We start from the raw sequence: 18,412 nt of genomic DNA on the forward strand, positions 1-18,412 counted from the left end.
AGAGGGAGAGGGAATTAAAAAAAAATAAAAATCTGTATTCTTACAGAGAAATCAACTGTTTGCCAAGTGTCAAAGGGCTGAGGACACCAACCTGACGCTGTTGAGCATGGACTTCTCCTTGGTGGGGGGTTTGGTGACCGGGCGCTTGGTGCTCACCACCTTCACCGGGTGCTGCTCCTTGCCCGCCTTGTTGTACTTGCTCTTGTCAAATTTGGGCTTGGGCACCCCATACTTCCTTAAAATCTTCCAAGACAGAAAGGGAACGATTACCCAGCGCTCTCAAGGGGCACAGAAAGAGGCTGCAAAGAGTTTTCAAAGCCCTACCTGGGTGAGCTGGTCCTCGAGCACCTTCTTGGGAGGGCGGACGTTGGTGAAGAAGACGTGGAGGAGGTTGCCCGGAGTCTGGGAGTTGATCTGCTCCTTGCTGAGGTAGATGTCAGACACCTTGATGGGCTTGGCTGGGGTCAGGCTCAGCATTTGCTCAGAATGGACACAGCTTTTAAAGATTTCTGTGAGGACTTCTCGAGCGCCTGGGACCAATTTCTCACCTAATTATAAAAAAAACCAGTGACATGGTATAAAACACCCTAACAACTCTGTAGGATTTGCAGTGAGAAAATATATTTTGCATTCAAATGTTCTATCAGATGGCACTTGCTTTGACATAGAAAATCTCCTTTGTAGGGGGAAAAAATCATTTTGCTGTGAAAAAAAAAAATCACTTTTGTAAGGAAAAAAGTCACTTTTATAGGGAAAAACCTGACCCTTCTGCATCCATTTATGTCAGAGAACTAACTGAATGCTTTCTCCTGTTTAGGCCATGTACTATAATTATTATTTAAGTGGAAATGGAAAAAGTAAGACTATTTATGATGCCAAAATAAAAATTATGAGGTGTAGACAGACACCAGCACTTATCAGCTGAAGTCAACTGAACTTCCTCCAAGTATCATCCTCCCCTGATTCAGGATTCTGGCCCATTCCAGGTGTTTTAGGGTCTGTGCAACTTTCATGCTCCTAAAGAATATAAATTACCCCTTGTTCTACTTGAACAATTTCTACTCTGAAATTGCTGTGTGTAACAGAGGTGAATTATCACAGTGATTATTTTCTCAAAGAAGTCCCTAAACAATTCAATCAGGAGTTTTTAGGTGTGGTTTGTTGTTTGTTTCTTTCTTTATTTTTAATCCATTGTTTGATTAGCTGTGAAGACAGCTGAGCCATGGTCAGACTGCAAATTGCTGCTGCAAGGAGGAAACTTGCTGGGAAATTCCTCCCTGTCACCCCCCAATTAGTGAGTCCCACCGAGTCGAGGAGGAATCTGAGCCCTGTATCCCAAAAAAATCCCAAACATTTGCCACTGTGAAACCACATACCTTTTATTGACTTGTCATTGAAATAATCTTCTAGTGCTGGGCTCCCTTGGGTGTCAAATAAACTCTGGTTTACAGTAGAAACAGTTAAAATCTCCTCAGTTGACATCTCCATCAGCTCATCTTCACCATCCAGGCTGGACAGGCCAATGAGGTCACTGCTGTTGAACAGGCTAGCTCGGATTTTCTCTATTTTAGCTCTTGACCTTATCTGTAAAATAGTGAAATTTGTTACCAGGAACCCTGAGAACACAAATTAACCTCCATTTAGATGGATTTGGGTTTTAAACTTTCTCCCCCACCCTTACAGATAAGCACTATTGCTGCTCTTCCAACTCTTCTACATCAATCATTTGATACCAAAATTCAGGTTCAGCCCCAGAAAACATCGTTTAAAGATCATCAGGCCACTGAAATCCCCATGCTGGGAGTTAGTGAGACACAACTCTGAACCAGCCATTCCAAGTCTTAGTCTGGAGACAGCCCTTGGAAACATCAAGAAGCAGAAGATGTCAGACAGGTAATCTGTCATTATTTAGAACTCTCCAGTCCTTGCTTCAATTCTCCACTCAGAAAAGTCTTAATTAGCACAGGACTTGAAGCCTCAACTGCACAGATTGGGAAGAGAAACAGTAACTTCCTTATATTCCCAAAATAACAGCACTGCCAGAGCAGCTCCAGACTGGGAGTGGTTTCCATGTGAACACTGGCAGCTTTCTGGACACACTTCACGGGTTATTTCAACCCCGGGGGCTTCATGTAAATTAACAGCTCAAGAATAGCAAGAGTTTCCATCTGAACAGGCTGATTTTCTTCCAAAAGGGAAACCGATACAATCCCAGACTACACAAAAACATCTCTCCCTTCCCAGGCCATCAGGAATGGCTGTGCTTTTGGAAGCTCCTGGTAAATCTGCAGCTGCTGGTGGAAGGCCAGAGAAGGTTCTCGTGCAGAGCTGAACACCTGCAGTGATCCAGCATCGATGGCAACCACCCACAATCCTTTTAAAGTTCATCTGCAGCCAGACATCAACAAAATTTATCATCTCTCCTCAAGCAGCTTTATAGAGGAATCCATAGGTGGTTCAAAATCTGTGAAAATGTGCTCATTAAACATTAAATAATTGCCTTGTGGGTCAAACCAAAAGGACATGAATCTCTAAATCACTCTCAGCAGCTGCCAGTAGCAAGTCTTGACATGAAAGAGGAAATGAATAAAACTTCCCCTTTCCATATTCTCCCAGCCTCCTGAAACCAGCAATTTTAAAGATTTCCAAGTTGAAAGCTGCACTGGCTGCTGAGTTTAACAGCCACCCATGTGCACATCCTCCAGGAATTTACTCCCTTAGGAATTCATTTACACTCTTGGCTTCAGTAACACCTCGTGGTAACAAGCTTTGCAAGAACACACAAGAGTTCTTCCTTCCTTCTGCTCTAAAATTGCTGCTTGGTAACCCCACTACTTGGTCCCCTCCATCCTCTGAGACACACTGAATGTTTCTGAGACTGTGGATGGTAGAAAGTCAGTGGAGAAGGAAATTCCATGTTCCTCATCCACCCTGTCCAAGCTGAGATCTCCCAGTCTCCCTGGTTTCATGTGCCCTTTGACACACACTTATCCTGCCCCCAGAAACCATTTCCTACAGTCAGACCCCACTGTCCCAGAACCCCCTGGCCCCACAGGCCCCTCTCCTACCTCCACCACAGCAAAGCCCTTGATGGGCCGGGAGAGCATGGGTTGGTTGTCCAGGGACGTGACCGTGTACATCGACCCCACGTCCGACACCGACGCCGTTTCCACGTTGTCGAGGGGCTCCCCGAGGCTGCCCAGGCTGCCCAGGCTCCCAGTGCTGCAGTGGGACAGATCCAGGCTCTCCTGGCTGGAAACCACGTGAGGCTGTTCCAGCAATCCAGGTGGGATGGCCAATTCCAGTCCTGCTTGGAACTGGTCCACGGAGATGTCGCTGACGGTGCGGGAAATGCCCTGGGAGCTGCAGAGGGAAGCCTGGCTGGTGGATGCCGAGGCGCTGACGCTCATGGCGGGGGTGACGCTGCTGGAGCTGCTGATGTCCAGGCTGTCCGCGCTGCTGGAGACGGTCGGTTTCTCCAGTTCAGTTCTGCATTCGCCTCCTTCCGCTTTGTCCTTGATTTTTTTGGGATCCTCTTCCTGCAGAGGGATGTAGATCTCATCTTTGAAGACCCCCCCGTGGGCGTTGCAGGCCTTTCTGATGGCGCTCCTGACCGTGCCCTCCTCCAGGTGGGTGGGGATGCCCGAGATGACGAGCAGGCGGCTGTGGGCCGTGGGCCCCACCAGGGCCTGGCAGGCGTCTGCCACCGCGTCGTTTGTCACCCCCAGCCCCTGGGGATCCTTCTTGGTCAGGTGTCTGAGGATTATGAGCAGAGTCAGCGCTCTGTGGAACCACAGCATGTCCTCGGGCTTGCTCCCTCCGATGCTGAGGAGCGCGGCGTCCGTCTCTGCCGCTCTGGACGAAGCTCTTTTCCCCGAGGACGACGTCTTTTCCCGCTTCATTTTGACCTTCTTGCGCTTGGACAGCAAGCTTGGGCTCTGGGGTGTCTGTCCCGGAGAGGATGAAGATGAGGATGAAGAGTCACTAAGATTGGGGGCACTCGTGGACGATATCACGTTGGCTGTGACGCTCATGTTGATGGGCAAGGTTACTTCTGCCACGGCCAGGCAAACTTCCATCAGGGCGTGGAAGTACGTGGAGAACCTTCCCTGGTCGGCCACGCCAACCCCAGAACCACCACAGGCGTTCCCAGACACCCAGTTCTGGGTTTCCTCATCGTACAGCTTGTGAAGCTCTGACTGCAGGGCCATCAGCATGGCCAGGCAGGGGTTGAGCTGCAGGGCAATGGAGGACGACAATCCTGCCGGATTCTTCTTCTGCTCCAGGTTGTGGATTTTGCGAAGCAGCTCAGCCAGGAGGTGAAAGATCAATTCCTTCACGCACGCTGCCATGTCAGTGGTCCAGAGGAAGTTCCCTGGGAGAGGAAGGCAAGACACGGGGTCAGCAGCATTTCGTGGCTTTATAACACGAGTTGCAAAAGTAACATTAAAAAAGGTACGATAAAAGCTCGTTTCAATGGCTGCACATCTGCAGCAGGAAAGACAGGAAGGGTATTCCAAGAAGTGCAATCAACAGAAAACTTCTGGAGTTTGAAGAAAATTTCAATACAGTGGAAGAACTCAGAAAGTTACAACTGTCATTTTTGTTTCCGAAACTCTCCCCCTGAGCCAGCACGTTGTCAGTGCTCATCGCTAAGGAAATACTGGATGCTCACCTAAAAATTCCACTACTTGCAAGAGAACTGAAGCAGGAATAGTGTCCAGTTCATCTTCTGATTTTCCATCCCCGTCTTCTAATTTCCAAGTTAAGAGCTGTTCTGTGAATGCCATTGCCAGGGGGAATTCCAGAGGAAGGGAATGCAAGACCAACACAGCTCCAGGAGGAGGAGACACTCCTACAAGGTCACAGACAATATTTATCATGAATCTAAGCATTGTTAAAGTGAAAGTATTAACATGTAGGATTTTTTTGAGGCTAAATTTATGTTAAGGGAGAATTTTCCCTATGGCACCTTGTACGAAACAAATAGGAATGTTTCTCCATAATGGTAAGTTGATACAATCAATTTAAAAATCCTGCCATAACCACCAGCAAGACTGGTGACAAAATAGGAAAGTGTTACAGAAACAAAGACAATACAGTTAGAAAGGGTTTGAAACTGTGTTTAATGTCGTTGTTATTTTTTACCCGGTTTGATGTGTACCTTGTCAGTGGGGGTGATGACTGAGGGGTACAGTTCTTACCTAGTTTGATGTGCACCTTGTCAGTGGGGGTGATGACAGCTGGGTACTGGTTGGTGGTGGGGGGTGGGGTGAGGCCGGTGTTGGTGGGGGAGGCGTCCCGGGGGTAACACACGGCCTCGATGAGGTTGAGCTGCCCGTTCCTCTTCACTTTGTGCCCCAGCCCATAGACCAGCACCCGAGCCCAGGGGGCTTTGTAGAGGGATGAACTGAGAACAGAGCAGGGACAGCCTGGTCAGACTCCAACCAGCTTTAAAATCCAAAAAACGAAGTAACTGCATCCTCAGGGTTCCAGCCCAGTGACCCATCATTAATCTTTGCCCCTCCTGGTCCCTCAGGTACTCACTCTTTGCGGAATCCAGACTGACTTTCCTTACAGGACACAATCACAAATGCAGCCCCAGGGAAGTTGACATCCATGTTGACTTTGGATTCTGAAATGGGGAATTCTTCAGCAGGAAACTGTTCCGGTGCTGCCTGTAACAGAACATTTCAGAGTGAAGGATCCCAAACAGCAGCAAACCATCTCCCACTTCTTTATTTAAATAAAATACACCACTGTAAATGGGATGCAGAGTATTTGTTACTGCTTGTGCTTTTAGTGTCCACTATGCTCAGAACAGGAATTTAATCCACTCAGGGAAACAACTCCATGTAAGGACAGTATTATGGGAATTAGAATCACACCTAAAGCAAGGGCTCCTTAGAAAGAAACCCAACACTGCTCACAAAACATGACTAAATATTTCACCTGCAAAAAAGAGCAGATCTGTTTGGTGAGGTCCAGCAGGCTCTCCTCTCCTTGGTGCAGTGTCCGAGTGATGGCCACAGTGAGCCACTCCCTGATGGCCTGGGAATTGCCCTGGTAGAAGAGGTCTGTGGCAGCACAGGTCTGGGAATGGATGCAGTGCTGCAAGGACTGGGCCAGAAGGATAGAGCTTGAACTGATTGTTCCATCTGTAATAACAAGGGGGAGATCACAACTTTGGAGATCACTTGGACGTGTTAATGCAGTCTGGGACACACTCAGTGGAAAGAAGCTTCAAAATACATGAAAACAGAGGTTTGTGGAAAACGTCTCCCAAAGGGCAGCAGAAGGGATCCACCCAGGACTAGATTTGCAGCCCTGCCCCAGTTGGTTGTGGATGGGATGGCCCTCTAAATGCCAGCTGTGCTCTCCTCCTGCCTCAGCCCAGTCCCTGGAGGGGTCTGGCAGGGAAACACAGAGCTGTGGGATCATCCTGCCCGGGATGAAAGGTAGGAAAACTTCCATTTATTGTACAAGTACAACGAGGAAGAGTGACCAGAGCAGTAAAAGCAGATTCATCTGTTCTCAAGCTTCCCCCCCCACAGGAACCAGATCACTTTGGGGCAGCTCCACGTGGGTCTCAAGCCCTGACGCCTCATGGATGTCATCCTTCAGCTAACGGAAGAAGCCAAGGAAAACCAAAGTGCAGAGCACAAAAGAGTGGGCTATTCACCAAAATGCCAGTCTGGAAACTCTGTGTGTTAGCAGGACTTGAATTAGACAATTTTTAAAGAGGAAAAACTGAATTAAAGCTTGTAAACTGGTTCTCAAAGCCATGCAAAGTAGTGCTGTACTCTGCGAGGGGATCGCTTCCAATGAGGATCTGTTAGAGGTAGCCAAGTTTCAAAGGAATTGGAGGAGGGAACAGGACTCTTTCCAATGGTAAATAATCACTTTCTATTATTAATAGCCTATATTTAGCACTTCCTACTTCCTCCTTATGCTTCAGCCACATTACACACATCTCTCTGCATGCAGAAGAGCTTTGTCACGTTAATTGTCTTTCTCAACACTCACTTGAATGAGCCAAAGATTCTTTTCCATGATTCAGCACAAACATTCTCTAACCAGATCTGTGATTCCAGCAGGAAAAGGACAAACCACTTTGTGAAATGAAGAACAGTTGAATTTTGAAAACTGTGAGACCCAACTGGCATTTAGTTTTAGTACCCAGGATCAGAACTTCAATAAAAGCTATCTCAATTCCTTACCAGTACCCCACATGGATACTCCCCTCACTTCCCAATAAACAGAAGACCACAGGTGACAAAGGGACATGAGGAGGCTGAGTGGGATCCTAGTAGGGACTCTGAACTCTCTTGAACACTTTTAATTACACTATTAGCAAGAATTTCAGTTTAGACCACTATAATGTCAGGAGTCTATTGAGACATTTCTTAAATATCATCATTATTAACCAACTAATAGAGAAGTATCAAATTAACTATATTTTTTTTGTCCCCAGAAAACCACTGTACCTCAAAAGACCTGTGACAAAAAAACAGAGTTTACCAGGAAGAGGTGGTGCAAGAAGCTGGTTGGAGAGCAGCTGCAGGTGCTCCAGGGTGATATCCCGGATGGCAGGAATGTGGAAGAGCCGAGTAAACATGTGGGGAGATTTGGGGGCAAAAATGTTGAGCAGAGCCATCCGACAGTAGAGCTTGGCCAGGGCAGCTTCACTCCTCAACAGCTCTCTAGGGAACACAAACACCCAGGCATCAGTTCTTCTCCACACTTACATAAACAACATCCAGCAACTCATCCCTGAACGCAGATACACCTCGTTATTTACAAGGTTCCAGTAGAGCCAAATCTTCCTAATTCACTTAAGGCAGCACTCAGCCCATTAATTCTGGGACCAAATCAGGGCACCTGGATTAGAAGCCAACTCTCCAAAGTCAGTCAAGATTTCTTAAACTCCTGGGCAGTCACTGGCTGAGGGTCCAAGAAACTGAAGCTTCAAGGGATGTACTGTTAGACCAGCACATGTAAAACCACTTTCACAGGACTAAGTGAAATCCTGTCAGCAAGACAACTATAATAAATTTTCTTTATTGCCAAAAAAACCTCCAAACCCCCAGAAAAAAAAAAAAAAAAACAACCCAAAATCTCGCTAGCCCCATTAAAACATGAAGATTTAATGAATTTTGTCAGCTTTATCCAACAACTCCAATAAGATTCAGAAGTTTATAATGCTTAAAATAAGGCTGCAGTAGATAATTGTACAATAGGGAATGATACAGATCAAGTCAGATAATATAAACTGAGATAAAACAAGTGGCCTTGTAACTACATCTCTTTTTCACCTGTGAATTTGTATGTTGGTGTTATCCAGGGTGACCAATCCATTGGTTGCAGTCCTTCTGTACCCTGCAGGTGGCCTTTCCAGCATGTCAATGGGATACCAGTACCTCACCAGAACTCCCTCACTTCGGAGATAGGTCTCTACTTGTACCAGTTCATTCACCTGCAACACCAAACCCAGCACTGTCAATAAACACAACTATAACATTTTTATTCCTTCAAATTTCAGCATTCCAAGCGTTTGCCCACAATGTGTGCTGCTGGATCCATGAAAAGCCCTCCCAGTGCACCTTCACTCACCGAATCGACATCCAGGACAACGCCGTGGAGACCAAACGTCTTCAGCATCCCCCGAATGGCAAACTTGGGCAAAGCTGTTCCCACAGCGCTGCTGGTGACGTTGTTGCTGTCAGGAGAGCGAGTCACCACCGTCAGGCCTGCCCAGGAAGGGACAACACAGCTTTTCAGGCTTGGTGTTCTCCTCAGACTCACCGTTTGTGCAGCAGATCCCAAACATCGGAGCCCCTGAGCTTTTCTTCCCCCACCCCAACCCAGGATCCTTTTTGCTGCCCTCACCTTTCCTGACTTTATCAATGGTGAACTTGTTGGCCTCATCTTTGATGTCCTCGATGGTGGGAAGGTACAGGTCTCTCGGGATGCCCCCGTTCTCCTCATAGAGGAATTCCACAGTTTGCCGGGCTATGTCGACCATTCCTGGCAGAGAGAAGGGAGTGCAGGTTATTTTCCCCAGACACTTGAATTTAGTTCTTATTCTCATTAAGATCCCAAGCAGGTATTTAATTACTTAAATATTCTTTCACTCAGGTTGATAGGCAGAAATTGGAGCTTTCCTGAGAAAAGTGGAGCTTTTCCTGAGCTTCTCATCAGGGCTCAGAATTCCCACCTCACTCTTACTGTGACTTTCCCACAAACAGGTTGTTCTGCCAGACCTGTATCCATTTAAAAATCTCCCCTTATTAATGTGTTTCTCAAAAGCTTTGCCTTGATATCATTACAGACAGAAAAGGCACATAGGTAATTTCTTCCCTAACTATTATTCCAAAGTATTTCTGTGCCCACATCTTTGCCCATATTTCTAAAGTAATTTCCCCTTTTTAAATAGTTCAACTTAAGTAAAAGTGTTAAAGAGAAATCATGAGCCCAAATTCTAAGCACTGCAGGGAAACAAGAAGTGATTTTTTTTTTTTAGATTTAAATTTTCCAGCCCTGAACACAGTAAAACATGAAAGAAACACACAGGTTTTATCTCTTCCTGCCTGTAGATGTGCATAGAAATAAATACAGCCATACCTAACTGGAGAGCTCCTTTAATCTGATCCAGCCCAGATTTCCTCTCAGCCTCGTTACGGAACCTTCTTCGAATTGTAGGGAAAACTTTCGTTTCCCAGGCTTTAACCAACAGGGCATAGTGGTCCTCCTGCAAAGACAGGAACAGCAAGAAGAGAGAAGTTAACAGCAGCTATATTTTCATTAGAGAAGCAGGAAAATTTTGTGTGGCAAAATAAAAAAATTTGAATTCCTATCTGTGTTTTCAGTCGATAAATTACAGGAGGCAGAGTTTGCCACGTTCCTCACCCGAGGAATATCGTCGTCGTCATCATCGTCACTTTCATCATCTGCAATTGGGGGGGGGTGAGGATCAGGACCTGAGGTGATGAAGTTCTCGTAGCTCAGCTCCATTTTATAGTGGCAAGACGTGTCACTGTCATATTCTGCAAAACACACGTGGAGATAACGAGATCAGAATGCACACAAAAATATTCCATGAAATTTGAGATATCCAGCATTCCATGCTCTCCAATCAGTCAGTGGGAATGTAATGTCTTTTGACACAGCATAACCAATTGGCTGATCCAACCAACTGTAACATCCTATTGTATTCCCAACCCTAATGAGATCATTTCTCATTGTAGCTCCATTAATTAGGGATAATTTGCACATCCATACAGAGGAAGACCAAAGAATTTTTTAATTGCCTTATCTAAAATCAGATAAGCTCAGATTTGACAGTGCTTAGAGAGGCGGTACCAGACCGGGCTTAAATCCCATTTAATTGCTTGTCATTTCCACCCAAAGAGATTTAACCATGAATTATCCCGTTACGTTGCTGGGCCGTGGCCACGGCTGCGATCCTGCAGGGGGGCCCGTGGGTGCCGGGGTCGGAGGCGATGCTGGTGCCGGCGTCATTGTCGCTGTCGGAGGCCATGGCGAAGGGCAGGGCCTCGAAGTTGGCGCTGATCTCCTCGGCCAGGTCGATGCACAGGTCGGCAGCGTTGCGGTGGGCCTGGCCCTCGGCAAAGGCGAACTGCCGGGAGCCGAAGTTAGCCCGGACCTTGGTGTTCTGCAGGGAGAGGCACAGCAAAGCACTGGGGGTTGGTTTGTAGCCACAAAACCTTTATTCTACAGCTCACTAGTACTGCTTGCTAAGCACCTTCCTGCAAGACTCCTCAAAATGCAGCTTATTGTTCTTGTCGAGGAGAACGAGGTAAAGGGTATTTCTATCTGTGAAAATGTACTGAGGGAGAGACATAACAGCTGACAGCCAGTCAAAGCTGCTCAGGAGCCTTGAAACCATTCCAGAAGGCTGATACTGGATCAAAGGAGATGAGGAAGTGGAAGAAAGGATGAAGAAAGGGGCCTTTTGTGACCTCCGACTCAAATTTGGAAGGCTTGTCAGGGGCGTGGGGAGGGCGGTGCTGTGGGAGGGGCAGTTTTGGAAGAGGGTGTAACAGATGAGGTCATGTCAATTATTGTCATTAGAACCTGAATAATGTAATTAGGTGGTAGCACAAACTAGTAAAGCCAATGCAACTCAGTCTGCTCAAAATCTTCCTGTGCACCTTGGTAATAAAGGAGTGCCTTTTGCCTTTAATATTCAAAGATAGTCCAGGGAATTATTTCTCTGGCTTTAAGGCAACAGATTTGACCCTTCTCTTTGCTGTTCTTTTAAAAATACCTCAGCCAAAGGGATAAGCTGATCCCATCTCCCTGCCACAGGCATTCCCAGCTATCAGGAAGAGCATTAAGCTGCTCAACACAAACTTTGAACTTGCCTTTTTTCTGCCTTTGAGCTGGGAGGGAACACTAACAGAGGGGTTACTGGCACAGGATAACAGCACCTCATCAGGTCAGCTGCATATTACTGGGCTAATGGGCACAGCAAAATTCAAAATCATGCCAAACTGCACCTGAGAAGGCTGATGAAATAGCTCAATTCAACTTCAGAAAGGTAGAAATTATTTGGCTGTGGGTTTGATCCCCATATGAGCCATTCACTCAAGAGATGGACTCGAGGATCGTTGTGGGGACCTTCCAACTCAGAATATTCTGTGATTCTGTGATCAATTTACTTTTTACAGATAGGTAAGCAGGCTTGATACTTTATGCTTTTAGTATTTCTGACAGTATATCAAACAATCTATTTCTGTTACAACTTGCCTTTTTCTGAATGTGGACAACAGGCCACATTCCACCAGAGACATCCTCCAGGTACGGCCCAAGTCGCTGCCCACAGTATGTAAAATAAACTCTGCCCTTTGCTGGCTGCCCTGGAGGAGGGGGAGTTCCTTCTGTCCTTTCCCATCCAATTCCTGCTACGTCACCTGGAGAAAAATATTAAAAAAAAAGAAGGATTGAATTGGTTTTCTCATCCACTGTTTCCCTGACATTTGGAGGATTTTGTGATTTAGCAGAGAAGAATTTTAGCTGAGCTCTCACATACCAGGAGAGAGAGTGACATCCAGTCTGACACTCTTCCACTGCAGCAGGCTGGAGCCATTGTAGTGCACTGCTCGCCCATTGCTGAGGAGCAACAAGGAGAAAAATTACCCAGAGCACTGAAACAAAGCAGGTCCCAACCCACTGCCAGCTGTGAGAATGAAAAGGGCACTCAACTCTCCTTATTTTGCATGGATATTCTAGTCCATCATTTTAACATTTTAGTTAAAAAGTGCACGTTGCCTGCTATCTGTTCACAGTGCTCCTCCCTAATCTGCTTATGAATGTACTGAGCAACACCAGGATTTTGGGGTTTTGATGTGCATCTCCAACGTACTTGTGGAAGAGACAGGTGCCCACGGGGTTTGTCCAAGCACCATCCCGTTTTTCAGCTTCTGTGGCAAATCCAAATGAAACTATTGGTCCAGTGTCATCATCTGTATCTCCATAGGAAACTACTTCAATCTCCCAGTAGAATGATGGTGCCTAGAAACAAAAATAAGAATACTTTCTAAAAAGAGTACTTTTTTGAAAACATACCTACAAAATGTAGGTAAAAAAGGAATTTTTTTTTCTTTATTGAATATTGAATGACACAAACTGCTGGAGAGCTGTGAGTTCTCACCTGCACTGGAACTGGTGAGGTGGCATAGATGAAGGTGCCCCGAGGGAGTCCCCCCCCTGCACTGGGATCAGCCAGGAAGGTCACAGCTGCCAGGTGTGAGGAGAACATACATGCCCTCACTGGGGGGAACACTCTGGAGGGGCTCCACGTGATTTCTTTGGGCTGCAAACACAACAGATTTATTTTACCAGTTACAGCTAAATCCATCCTCTGAAATCCAACCACACGCTCTTTGAGGGGCCACAAATGCGGCACCGTCCCCTCACAGAAATTCACGTTAAAAAAAATGTTTCAATAAGAATCCAACCAGTCTGGCTCAACCAGCACAGGCAGATCCTCTGCACCCAGTGGGTTCACTCAGGGCACTGGGAGCTGTTTCTGTGCTCACCTGCCTTCTATCTGCCTGCAGGGGAGGAGGGGGAGGTCGGGCACAGTCCCGGTACAACATCCGTAACCTCTCACATTGCATTTCCACCACCAGCAGCCTCTCCCCTGCAACAACAAAGCACAGCAGGGCATGAGCTGCCAGTTGAGCAGTTACTGGAGTCCAACAATGCCATCTTCACACAGGAATAAATATGACATTTGAACTCTAAGGGATTTGATCAATGTCACCTAAACAACAAAATCAGGGGCAAAGTCTAATGCATGCAAGTGTTTTCCTCATGTTTAATTCATATTTGGTTACCAAAGACACTTCTAATAATTAAGATAAAAAGTCCATTTTAGTGAGCATGTTTGTGGCCCAGCAAAGGTAAGAAAGTCAAAAGAATTGATGCCTACTGTCAAAAAACCATCAGTATTCCCCCTGTTACGCTGGAGCTCATTGGTAATCACTTGGCTCTGCCCTAAATATCCTTCATTTCAGCCACTTTTTCTCTGACATGTTCTTAAAACTTGCCCTTGAACTAAGACCTCTGCTGGGCCCACTGCTTATTCCTAAACAAGAGGGAAGGTAATTGAGAGCTCAGTGATGAGAAAGCATAAACCAGCAAAAAGATCATTAAAAGAAAACATATAAACGGTGATGTCAAGGAATACAGGGTAGGATACACTGAAAACAAGAGAAGGGTTCAGAAAAGACACAGTCCCTGGACTGGCATCTTCTGTGATACAAAGATCAGGTTCTGGCCTAAATTTATGCCTGATGTTTAATGATTTAGTGTGATTATTAGCTTCTTTTACATCAGCAGCTCTGCAGCAATGACAAGACATGCTGTACTGTGCCAGTTCCTAAACTCTGAGCAGTTGGAGGACCAAACACCGCAGTGACTTTAAAAGCTGTTCTGTTTCTGACCCCAATAGGACAAGGAAGCTGCACAAGGTGTTGGACACGTACCAGGGCTGCACTCCTGGGCCACCAAATTCAGCACTTCTACAGCAGCTGGACACTGTTGAATGAATTCTTCACAGAATGAGCTGTCTTCCAACAGCTGAGCCATCACCAGGCATGCTCTTAATGGAAAAAGAACACATTTAAAGCATTACAAAAGTGTACGTTGAAGTCAAAGCTGTCTTTACATGCACTGAATTCAAGAGCACTCAGAGCTGTTTTTTCATGTACTGAATTCAAGGCTGTTTCAAACACCAGCCTGTCAACTGATCTACTTGTCTGCTTGCTTAGCTGTCCACCAGAACCTCCCCAATGACAGCTTGGCCCTGCTTCATAACTTGCTCAAGGCAGTGTTACAGGGACACTTTATTTTTGGGACTCGTGAACAACCCCCAGCCACTGAACTGCACCTCAGGAAGACACAGGGATTTCTGCTGTCCTATGTCAACACCCACAAAGAAGACAACAAGAAGTCATGCAATTCCATCCACTATTTGTGCCCAAACAGGCTGGACTGCGCAAAGCCCAAGGACTCACCTGGTTCTTATTTCAGCAAGAAGCCGGACCACTGCCATTACTGGAGTTGAGCCATCTCCTGTTGCAGGAAGTGAGGTGTGAATAGATAGACTTCCCTCCTGAGGGAGCAACATGGACTGGACTGCCTGTACTACCTTCTCAGTAATGGACAGTTTATGAAGAGGCAATGCCTGATGGTGGGGGGGCACGGTAAAAAGTTAAATTCAAGTAGTTAGTTTCTAGGAAATGAGGGTGTTTTATTACCTGGAGTTAATTCTCATATTGTACTATCACAAAACACCAGTTAAAGAAATTAAAAACAAAAACAAAACACCCCCCTCCCCCCACAAACAGTATGCAATGGAACATCTTTAAGCACAAAAGATGAATATTCACGTTACTCGAATGAGAACTTAAATACAGATATTATTCAAATACGTTTAAAATCATAAGCAAACTTTCCAAAGAATCTTGAATCAAAGATAAAACACACTTTATTTTTTTTACGTGCTTTAGATTAACTGTCAGTGTGCTGTGACAGCAACCAACAAATATTTGCTATTAAGACTGAAAATTGGATAGTGAAAACTCCCGTACCTCAGATCTTGGAACACACAGCCTAGATAACGGAATAGTTAATGTGTCTGCTGCTTGGGAGGTCTTTCTACTGTCTATACAGGAAGGTGGGAATTTGACCGTAGCTATACCTTCTTGTTCATTAATGGATGCCACAACTCCAATGCTTCCTGCTATTCCTTTACCTAAAACCTACAACCAAAGAAGGGCTGCATGAGATTGAAGGTGTCACAAGCGAGGATCAGCGAGTGTTTGGCACCACACACCAACCCCCCACACAACCACGGGGGGGTATTTTAAGGGAACAGCCTCCGCAAGCGTCACTGCAGCTGTTTCACAACAAGTGCAGGGAAAACAGCAGGAAAGCACCAATTCTCATTTCAGATATAAAACAGGAACAGTGCTGATTTACCTGCACTTCAGAACCTATTTTAATTGTCTCCTTAAAGCCCCCCAGAGCACACAGGGCAGCCACTGCCTGCCGAGCAATCCTTTGAAGCTTAGCGAGTTTCCTTCCGCTGCTGCTCCCGTTCTCCAAAATGCTCTCCGCGTATTTGCCAAGCTGTGGAATGTACATCAGAGCCCGAGACAGGACCTGCAGACAAGCAGAAAAAAAAACACCAGAGAACGACTTCAAAGCACACCTCAAACAAAAACCCAATGCCCCGAGCCTCCAGCCCACACAGTCTCCGAAGAATTATTTTTGTTCTTGAAGAGAATTATGTAACTCCGAATATTCCAAGTGCTGGGAAGTGTGAACACCATCAAAGCCACGTCCATTCCCTGGTAACTTTTAGCATAGAATATAATCTTAGCAAAAGTCTTGTCTCAAAGAGCAGCAGATCAGGTGCTGCAGGATTCAGAGGAACAGAAAAGGAATGGGCTGTGCTTTCCAGCCACAGAGAGGAATGAACAGCAAATAGAATAACTACCCAAAGGCAACTCCCTAAACTATTATTACTGCCTGGAAAAGATGACAGGTGATTTAGAGCATGATAACACATTACCTAGTGATGGATAATTTTTAGTTATTTATTTGATTATTATTATTTATATATTATGGTGTAGACTATAGTGTTTATTATTTTATTATTAATAATCAATAAATTATTCTTCTTATTATTTTTATTATTAATTGATTGTTTAAACCCTAAGACATCAGATAGATTCCTGTGCTTGGTGAGTGATCTGAAAGGTTTTCTGTTCTTTGCAGGCATTTTAAAGTTGTAAGGGTTATGCTTAATCATAGCGTAGTTTGTCTGAGGATTTATGGAAAATTTCAGCAAGTGTTTTCATGATAAAATAGCAAAGTAATTTAATCTCCTTTCTGGTAGTTTTTTAAATTCAGTGAATGTCAGCTTTGGTTGGGAAGTCATTTTATGTTAAGTCTTAAAAAAATTTGAGCAGATTCCAAAAAAAAAGAAAAAAAAGAGAGAGAGAGAGAAAGAAGATAAGATAGTTTAATTTTCTTTCCACACATGAGTGCAAGAGAATTTCTGCTGGAAAGAGCTGGCTCTGTGCAGTCACACCCCCCCCCCAGTGTGAAGCGTTCCACCTGGTAAACTGACACGGAGCAACTTAAAAACTTGACAATAATGAAGTTCTCTTAACCAATCAACCCATGCCCGGTGAGTTTGACACTTCCCGCTCAGCGTGCTCACTTTCTCAGCAGTTGTGGTCCAGATCTGGGCTGCATTGCACTCTGGGGCCATGAGCAGGCTGTGCAGCAGGGCGATCACCTCTGCTGCCATGCTGTTGGCAACGTGGCCGCTGATGAACGGCCTCACCGGGTCCGTCCTGTGCACAACACAAAGGCAATTCCACCGTCAGTGCCAAAGCCACGCAAGGAGAAGAAGCCTCAGTGGTCAACACACGGCACAAAAACAAAGGGAAGTTTATGAACAGCCTGATTGTTTTCACACAGACAAGCAGATGGAGACTCTGGGGGACCCAACCTGGCGAGCTCAGAATTCCTCTCTCGGCAAATGGAAGTTTGTGCCGTCTTCTTTTTGTCCCCAGTGGACAACCCGCTGGTGGCTTCTGGATTCACAGTCTCTATGGGTGGTCCCACACTCACTATCAGCCCAGACTGTGCCCACTTTGTTGCCTTTCGAAGGGCTGCAGCAGCTTCTTCTGTTATAACTTCACAGCAGCCACTCTGCAAATGAAACAGAAGAGAAATCTCAACGTTAAGATCTGTTTGGTCACTTTTTTTTGCTGAGAACACAGCAAAACAACCCCCTTTGTGTGGATCAGTCACAGGCATAAGACAAGTTCTTTCTTTCTCTTGCTTTTTATCATCTACAAAGAGATCAGGGATCAATTCCTTGACTTTAATATTCTGTTCTTAGAGGAACAGCAGAGCTTCTCTGATCAAAAAGCCACAAATGAATATTTCTGGTGCAAACAATCAAGAACGGGTCCAAAAATATACGTGACATTTTAATTCAAATATGTGGTTTAAAATTCATGCTATAAATGTGCATTAAACAATTCCCAAAGGAGGACAATGAAAGGGCTGAAACATGACCAACAATGCCTGGAGGAAACATGAGCTGAAGTTCTTTTTCATCATTTACCCCTGTAATTACATCAATAACTACATAATGCAAATATTACATATAAAATTACCTTTCTGAACAGTTCTGTAAGTTAAACAACATTCAACAAAGGGGACTCAACCCGAGGAAAAACTAAGAATTCTGACACTGAATAATTCCTTAGTTATTCCTTCCCTTACTTTTGTCATGTCTCGATCCATCTTCACCACTTTCTCCATGTTGGCTCCAGTTCCCAGTCGGAATGGACGACCTTCTGAGCTGCTGTTGGAGTGAAAACAGAAGGTGGGTTTAAATTATTTGAAAGTAACTCCAGCAACTAAAAGGCTCAACAGCAAGAGAAATCCTTGGCAGTTACAGACATTCCCAGTGGCACTAATTTACAGCAGGAATTTAATGCTATTGAATGTAGTTACTTGCAAAGCAATTTATCCCTTCCCCCCTCAAAGAGAAGCATCGTGACTTTTATTGATCACAAAGGCCCAAGGGTTCTGAGTTAACCTTTCACCTGTACCTTTCAGTATAATTTTTAGGGTATGGGTTCAAAATCAAGATGGAAGGGAGGGAAGATGAAGCAAATAGTACAAAACACAAGAGGTGGTAACGTTGGCTGTTTGACATTCAGTGATCCCAACATCCAGGTGGGCACTGAGAATACTAAAGAAGGTTTAATAGCAAATTACTGTCCAGCTTATGCATTATTAAAAGCAATGCTTTTAAAGCCACTCTGTGCTTTGACAGTTCTATTTGTTA

At 45.2% G+C, this 18,412-nt stretch overlaps 1 protein-coding gene across 5 annotated transcripts in view; it reads right to left on the bottom strand.

The window, feature by feature from the left end:
* The window catches only part of HECTD4 (HECT domain E3 ubiquitin protein ligase 4), a 67,992-nt gene that overhangs the window by 11,642 nt on the left and 37,938 nt on the right, over positions 1-18,412 (bottom strand). For all 5 annotated transcript variants that reach the window (XM_027894428.1, XM_027894430.1, XM_027894427.1 and 2 more), the window contains exons 38-64: positions 17,842-17,923; positions 17,057-17,259; positions 16,763-16,898; positions 15,514-15,696; positions 15,123-15,293; positions 14,547-14,716; positions 14,016-14,131; positions 13,065-13,168; positions 12,677-12,838; positions 12,389-12,537; positions 12,056-12,135; positions 11,773-11,936; positions 10,438-10,675; positions 9,910-10,046; positions 9,625-9,751; positions 8,890-9,027; positions 8,614-8,750; positions 8,316-8,476; positions 7,522-7,703; positions 5,953-6,158; positions 5,548-5,678; positions 5,205-5,410; positions 4,676-4,855; positions 3,069-4,375; positions 1,377-1,584; positions 325-548; positions 92-243 (exon numbers count right to left, since the gene is read on the bottom strand). In XM_027894428.1, the coding sequence (XP_027750229.1) occupies positions 92-243; positions 325-548; positions 1,377-1,584; positions 3,069-4,375; positions 4,676-4,855; positions 5,205-5,410; positions 5,548-5,678; positions 5,953-6,158; positions 7,522-7,703; positions 8,316-8,476; positions 8,614-8,750; positions 8,890-9,027; positions 9,625-9,751; positions 9,910-10,046; positions 10,438-10,675; positions 11,773-11,936; positions 12,056-12,135; positions 12,389-12,537; positions 12,677-12,838; positions 13,065-13,168; positions 14,016-14,131; positions 14,547-14,716; positions 15,123-15,293; positions 15,514-15,696; positions 16,763-16,898; positions 17,057-17,259; positions 17,842-17,923 (5,454 nt within the window). The remainder of the gene's footprint in view (positions 1-91; positions 244-324; positions 549-1,376; positions 1,585-3,068; positions 4,376-4,675; positions 4,856-5,204; positions 5,411-5,547; positions 5,679-5,952; positions 6,159-7,521; positions 7,704-8,315; positions 8,477-8,613; positions 8,751-8,889; positions 9,028-9,624; positions 9,752-9,909; positions 10,047-10,437; positions 10,676-11,772; positions 11,937-12,055; positions 12,136-12,388; positions 12,538-12,676; positions 12,839-13,064; positions 13,169-14,015; positions 14,132-14,546; positions 14,717-15,122; positions 15,294-15,513; positions 15,697-16,762; positions 16,899-17,056; positions 17,260-17,841; positions 17,924-18,412) is intronic.

The sequence above is a fragment of the Empidonax traillii genome, unplaced genomic scaffold (assembly GCF_003031625.1).
Source record: "Empidonax traillii isolate 1590-97213 ecotype Southwest subspecies unplaced genomic scaffold, ASM303162v1 scaffold426:size1138770, whole genome shotgun sequence".
NCBI classification, from domain to species: Eukaryota; Metazoa; Chordata; class Aves; order Passeriformes; family Tyrannidae; genus Empidonax; species Empidonax traillii.